This window comes from Cicer arietinum, chromosome 7, assembly GCF_000331145.2.
Source record: "Cicer arietinum cultivar CDC Frontier isolate Library 1 chromosome 7, Cicar.CDCFrontier_v2.0, whole genome shotgun sequence".
Lineage (NCBI taxonomy): Eukaryota > Viridiplantae > Streptophyta > Magnoliopsida > Fabales > Fabaceae > Cicer > Cicer arietinum.
In genome coordinates, this window is record NC_021166.2 from 19,332,602 (window position 1) to 19,339,147 (window position 6,546).

Genomic DNA, 6,546 nt, shown 5'->3' on the forward strand with positions numbered 1-6,546 from the left:
TCATATGGTGTCCAACAAACCTCATCAATGTCAATCTCGCTAAAAGCTTTTCTAAATAGAAGAACCAAACTCTTATCCCTTTTTGGTTTCCATCTAAGTGCTTTAGGGTAGTCCTCAACATAACTAGGAGATAGTCTACAACAATCTACACATAATGATGGGAAATGCTATAGACCCACGTCTACACATATAAAATAACATTTCATTAGTTTATAATTAAAAATATAAATTATTAATACAATAAACAACCATAGAGTTTACCTGTCAGATACCCAGAAATTATTTTGGTCTGATGCATGCTCGCTTCGCGGAGATTATCTTAAAGGTAAGCAAGAGCAGCAACACCCGATGCATATCCCCTGCATAAATTAAGATCTTGGAAGCAGTCTAAATAGACAATACTAAATGTGAAGGCACTCTTGTCGCTGAAAAAGGGTGCAACTGACAAAAAAAAAACCATCACAGCTATCTGTCAATATTGTTCACGACAGTGCTGATGGTATACTTCAAGTAACCAACTAAATCAAACTGTCGATGTCTGTGTGACATTAAACTCATCATAGGCATCAACCACTGTGACTTTGAGAAGTTCAACCAATATATTTGCATCGTCATCCTTGTTAAATACATTAACACTGAAGAATGCACCAGTGATGGGGATATGCAATAGAGAGGAGACATCGTCCAATGTAACCGTTATCTCCCCAATCGGAAGATGGAAGTTATTGGTGTCACGATGTCATCTCTCTACAAGGCAGAAATGATCCATTTGTCTATAATTTCATAACTGCATTTTAGCAAGGAATATAATCCAGAACTCTTTACCAATTGTTTCACTTGTGCATGTTCAATCACAACTTCTTTTAATTTTTTTCTGTTGCTAATTACTCTTAATTCCCTACGATCCTGAAATAAATTAAGCGAAAAAAAATATAAGTTAAAACACATCATGACAATAATTATAAATTTTTTAATATCATTAAGAAAATTACTTTGTCATCTCAAAGTCGATTGCCACATGATCAACCAATGTCCTAATGACAGACCTGTCAACAGGACCACCAAGATATTCATCATCTTGTGGAGGTTCGTCTATGTCCTATGATTGGGCTTTATACTCGACCTCTTGCCTCTTCCTATTGGGCCACTTCCGCTTGTTGTTGCTGCGATCGTCGTTGCCGTCCAGATCTGTCAACACGTTGAGCACGCTGAGCTCGTGTGAAAGCGGTTGGTCTAACACGACGACCCCCCTCATTAGAAGTATCCTAATTAATTATAATACGACCCTCTCTGTCAGTAAACATTGTGCACACCATTTCTGCATAACAAAATCATAATCTTAAACAAAAAAATAAAGCATACGTTAAGTGAGTTCACGTACATATGTGAACTGAGTTCACGTGCGTAAACTCATTGCCTTGAAATCTATATATGTGTATGTGAGCTGAGTTCACGTAGGGTGTACGTGAAATGAGTTCACGTAGGTTTACGTGAAATGGACTTACGTATTTGCCCTATGTGAAGTCATTTCATGTACACCCTACGTGAACTTAATTCACGTACATTTATGGATTTCTTAACACTCAATTCACGTACAATTCTGTGTTTAGAAACAGTTCAAAAATGCAGAAAAGTTTGGCACAAATTCAAAAAGACAATAACAATACGATGAATATGAAACGAAAATAGAAGAGTGCATTGTAAACAAACATAAACAACAACATTGTAAAAAACAACAACAACAACATTGTTACTTGATTGAAGATGAAGAAGATGATGAGTGAAATAGAAAAGTTAGATTAATGAAGAAGATGAAGTGAAATAGAGAGGAAATGACATTTTGAATTTTTTAGTTTTCAAAAAAATTTAAAGGCGTGGGTCGTTTAGAGAGTATAGGTAGTAAAATTGTACAAATAATGTGAAGAAACATACTATTACAATGGATTTAAATTCTCTATAAAGTGAATAATACTAACCATTAATATTAATGATTAAATAAATAATTAATATTATATATTGATACATAATCATCATAAATAATTAATATATAGAAATAAGTACAAATATATCATATAACATGACATGAAATCATTAAATGATTGGCTACAGAATTTTGAATAACAAAAAGAAGATGATACAAAAAGCATTATTTTTCCTCCGAGAGTGGTACATTGCTGCTTATCTGCAATGGCGTTGAGCAACTGAAGGACACACACACTCTAGTTTGTTTCACTTGAGTGTTTAAGAACTAACACTATCTCATTCTCAACATCAAGCACTTAACCATGGTAATAGTAGCACTATCTTCTCCTTTACCAGGGAGAACTAACCTCTTTTCCTCCTTACCACCTCCCCACGACCCCACCTACTCCTCATCCGCCACCCCACGTCCCCCCATCCCCATCCCCAAATACCCTCCCCCCAAAAAATCCCAAACCCCACCACCACCCAACCCCGCCCTCAAATACCACCGTAACTCCAAATACTACAAACCAATTCAACAAAACGGCGTCCTCACATCCGACGGCGACCGCTCCGTTATCATCGGCGAATCCGGCGTCTCCTACCTTCTCCCCGGCGCTCCATTTGAGTTTCAGTTCAGTTACTCCGAGACTCCGAAAGTGAAGCCGCTGGCAATTCGCGAACCGGCTTTTCTCCCGTTCGAACCCCCTACGATGCCGAGGCCGTGGACCGGAAAAGCGCCGTTGAAGAAGTCGAAGAAGAATATTCCGCTTTTTGATTCGTTTAATCCTCCGCCTCCTGGTATGAAAGGAGTTAAGCAAGTTGAAATGCCGGGTCCTTTTCCGGTTGGGAAGTTTCCGGAAGAAGGAATGAGTAGAGAAGAGATACTTGGGGAGCCTCTTAAGAGGTGGGAGATTCAAATGCTTGTTAAGCCTATGACGTCTGATAATCGTCAGGTTAATCTCGGTCAGTTCAAGTTCAAGGATATTATTTGCTTACTTCAAATAGTTAGGGTTTTAATTTGTTAAATTGGAAGTGATTTGATGTAACCACTAACCACATCAGTCCGTGTCAAATAGTTGGGCATAAATTCAGTGTGAAGTGTTCGTGCTACATAGGTGGTAAAAGTTGTGGTCATTTTGTAATTCTTTGTATTGTCGAGAATCGTAGTCAAATGTAGTCAAATGTAGCTGATGCAACCTTATTTGAGAAGTCATTGCAGTTTTAACAATATAGAAAAATTTACATCACAGTCCAAATCGTAGTCGTAGACCTTTATTTAAAACCCTAGACCTAGTAAAGTTATCGTGCAAGAAGATTGCACATGAAACAAAAGTCTGGAAGAGAAATGTGGAATTCTACCACGTATGATGATGGAAGTCTTTTTAGAATAGATAGATAGATATATTGTGAAAGGTGAAGGACTGGAGTGTGCTAATGATGTTTGGTTTTGATTTCCGTTTATTTGATTGTCTAGGAAGGGATGGATTAACACATAACATGTTGGAGTTGATACATTCGCATTGGAAACGTCGCCGTGTCTGCAAAATTCGTTGTAAAGGTGTTCCCACTGTTGATATGGATAATGTTTGCCGCCATATTGAGGTTTGAGATTGATTCCTTATCTTGTCTACTTCTTCATCTATTTTGATATCAACATAACAATACTTGCATAACATCATTCCTGGCTGGGTATAGATTGTGCCCAACGGATTGTGACCTTGAAATGAAAATAATATTATGTCACTTAGAAAAAATTGTACTGAAATTGTTCTATAATTGATTTATTTATAATGTTGTAGTCTTGGATAGTAATATAGTAGCTTTTAGCCTGTCCCAGTTTGCAAGCTGAACCTGCTATAGGCTGCCCATGTAGCACACATGTGTCAATCCCTTCTATTACATTTCTCTATTATATCTGCTTTTTTACTTTGTGTTTTTGCTTTGATACAAAATACCAAATCAAATAAAGGTATTGATTCCTTCTGATAATCCTGTACACAGTCCTATTCATAAAAATGTATGAGGTTCTATCTTCGAAAGGCTTGGTAACAACATATACAAACCAAGAAGAGGGTACGGAATAAAATGTTGAACTTTACCTTAACTGGCACTTACTGTTCTGCATAGTTAGCCGCATAAGTGCTACATAACAGTACTGTATAACTACTTCCTAACCCCCTACTTATATCATATACTAGAAATACATTATTGGTTCTAACTGTTCGGCATAACTATCCTGCTTAATTAAATACATAACTTGTACTACGTCACTACCTCGTAAAAGAGTTCTATATCCTACATGCTCTTCTGAAGTATTCCTTCCAAATAGATTGGTTATTGCATATCAAAGTCTCATCACAATACATGGGAGCCTTTACCAATATTTCACTCTGTCCATTCTTCCTAAATACAGATTTCAAGTCGGATTTGTAAACATAACACCTCATTCACAAACCGAGCAAGCACCTCAATTCAGATTCAAAAATTACAACTTCAGCAAAATGCCTTGCAATGGTAATGCTTGCACATTCGAGGATGCTGATCTCCCTCCTTTTTTCACACAAGCAATATAATTCCTACATACCTATCTAGGTACCATGGACCGTTTCTAGGGCTAATGCCACATAGTTCAATAGTAAAACTCCCATCATTTAGTTCTTTCTATCTGGGTTTCTTTCACATTTTCTTAGTTCTCTAACAGATATAGATTTTGATGATGGTTTTACTTTTATTTTTTCTTCTCTCAAATTTATAACTGCACATCATTGACAAAATCATTTTTTTTTTTTTTGTGAACTATACATGAAATTTGATTGTTGCATAAGATCACTTTTTAGCTTTGAAGTCAAATCATTATGTCATGACAGGAGAAAGCAGGGGGGAAAATAATTCATCGAGTTGGTGGTGTAGTTTATCTTTTCCGTGGCAGAAATTACAACTACCGTACTCGTCCACAGTATCCAGTGATGCTCTGGAAGCCAGCCGCTCCTGTTTATCCAAAACTTATACAAGATGCTCCAGGAGGATTAGCGAAAGCTGAAGCAGATGGATTACGGAAGAAAGGGAAAAGCATGTTGCCAATATGTAAATTAGGTAACCATCTAAAAACATTTAGATCTCTCTCTAATTTAAATAAACACACTGCAGAAGAAATTTGAGAATTTATTGCACCTCTTGTCTCTATTTTGTCTTGTTGCCTAGGCCCTAGAGTAACTGTAGTCACAAAAGGTGAGGCTAGACTTTCCGTAGACTCATCTTTTGATTTAAGTGTTTCAAAAGGTTGGATGAGTTACAATTTGGTGCAATTAATAGCTGTGTTAGTCTTCAAATCTACATGTCATTAGAATTAAGTATTAAGCATCATTGCCCAAATAAAAGGATTGGACCATATAAGATGCTTGTCAAGATTCAAGCAGGAACATCTCATGGTTAATAGAGTTAGATATCGAAAATTGAGTAGGGTGGGTTTGTCATTATGTTCTGTAGTTCTTTATTTGATCAGCATATTTATTCTGTGAAGTACTCTTTTTCTGTTTGGAGTTATTGTTGATTTTATATTATTCATTAGGGCTAATTATACATTTATTTAAGACACTGGTATTGGTTTTTATTTCTTAATTTAAACATCTCATTTACTTTTGTCATGTTGCAGCAAAAAATGGAGTATACACATCACTTGTAAAGGATGTCAGAGATGCTTTTGAAGGAAGTCCTTTGGTGAAGATCGACTGCAAGGGATTGGATCCTAGTGATTACAAGAAATTAGGTGCTAAGCTTAAGGTACTAGATAGCTAGCTTTCTTGTCTTCTTGTACATTGCTGCTTTTATCTTTTTCCTCTTGCCTGACCCAAGTAATTTTGATATCTTTACTATCTATTAAGTTAATAGAATTAATTCAAAGTGTAGAAGAAGGAACATACATTATTATGCTCAAAGGCAGTAGAAAATTTGTACATGCTTAGAATTGGGAGCTGAAAACATTATGATCAATTGGCTGTGTTTGTTTGCTATCCAATAAAAACCTTAGGCTTATTCTATTAAGGGGTGTTATGCAGTTGATTAGTTTGGCCTAGCAAAGTTCACGTGAAGCGTATGATTGGGGATTCATTGGTTTGTCCGGTTATGCTAATTGCTAAAAGTGATCATAAGATCTATCTATAAATTTCAGGGCACCCAAGGAATGATTATTTCACTAGTTTTTTCCGGTTCCCACTACCAAAATAGTTCTTTTTCTTTATGATTGAGGCGATGCTTACTTTTGTTGCTAGCTTTTTTTTTTTAATTTTTTTTTTTATGTTTCAGCTCTTGGGAAGAGGGGCTTGTTACAGTTTTTTATTTCAACAAAATATACCTTGGATTTTGTATTGAAATATCTCTGATAAGTTTGTTTCATAGAACATAGTAATACAGGGCATGTGCAGTGTATAGCAGTATGCATCATGTAATGCTATTTGATCTTCTTGCTTTGGCAGGATTTGGTTCCTTGTGTGCTATTGTCTTTTGATGATGAACAGATATTGATGTGGAGGGGCAAAGAGTGGAAATCAAAGTACCCACAAGCTCCAGTTTTTACTCCTGCTG

At 36.3% G+C, this 6,546-nt stretch overlaps 1 protein-coding gene across 1 annotated transcript in view; it reads left to right on the top strand.

Annotated features, from left to right (window-relative positions):
* The first annotated feature begins 2,097 nt into the window (after window positions 1–2,097).
* Window positions 2,098–6,546, top strand: part of LOC101500904 (CRS2-associated factor 2, chloroplastic) — a 6,955-nt gene continuing 2,506 nt past the window's right edge. The window contains exons 1-5 of the mRNA XM_004509577.4: window positions 2,098–2,928; window positions 3,440–3,567; window positions 4,833–5,058; window positions 5,618–5,745; window positions 6,438–6,542. Coding sequence (XP_004509634.1) covers window positions 2,286–2,928; window positions 3,440–3,567; window positions 4,833–5,058; window positions 5,618–5,745; window positions 6,438–6,542 — 1,230 coding nt within the window. The 5' untranslated portion in view covers window positions 2,098–2,285. The remainder of the gene's footprint in view (window positions 2,929–3,439; window positions 3,568–4,832; window positions 5,059–5,617; window positions 5,746–6,437; window positions 6,543–6,546) is intronic.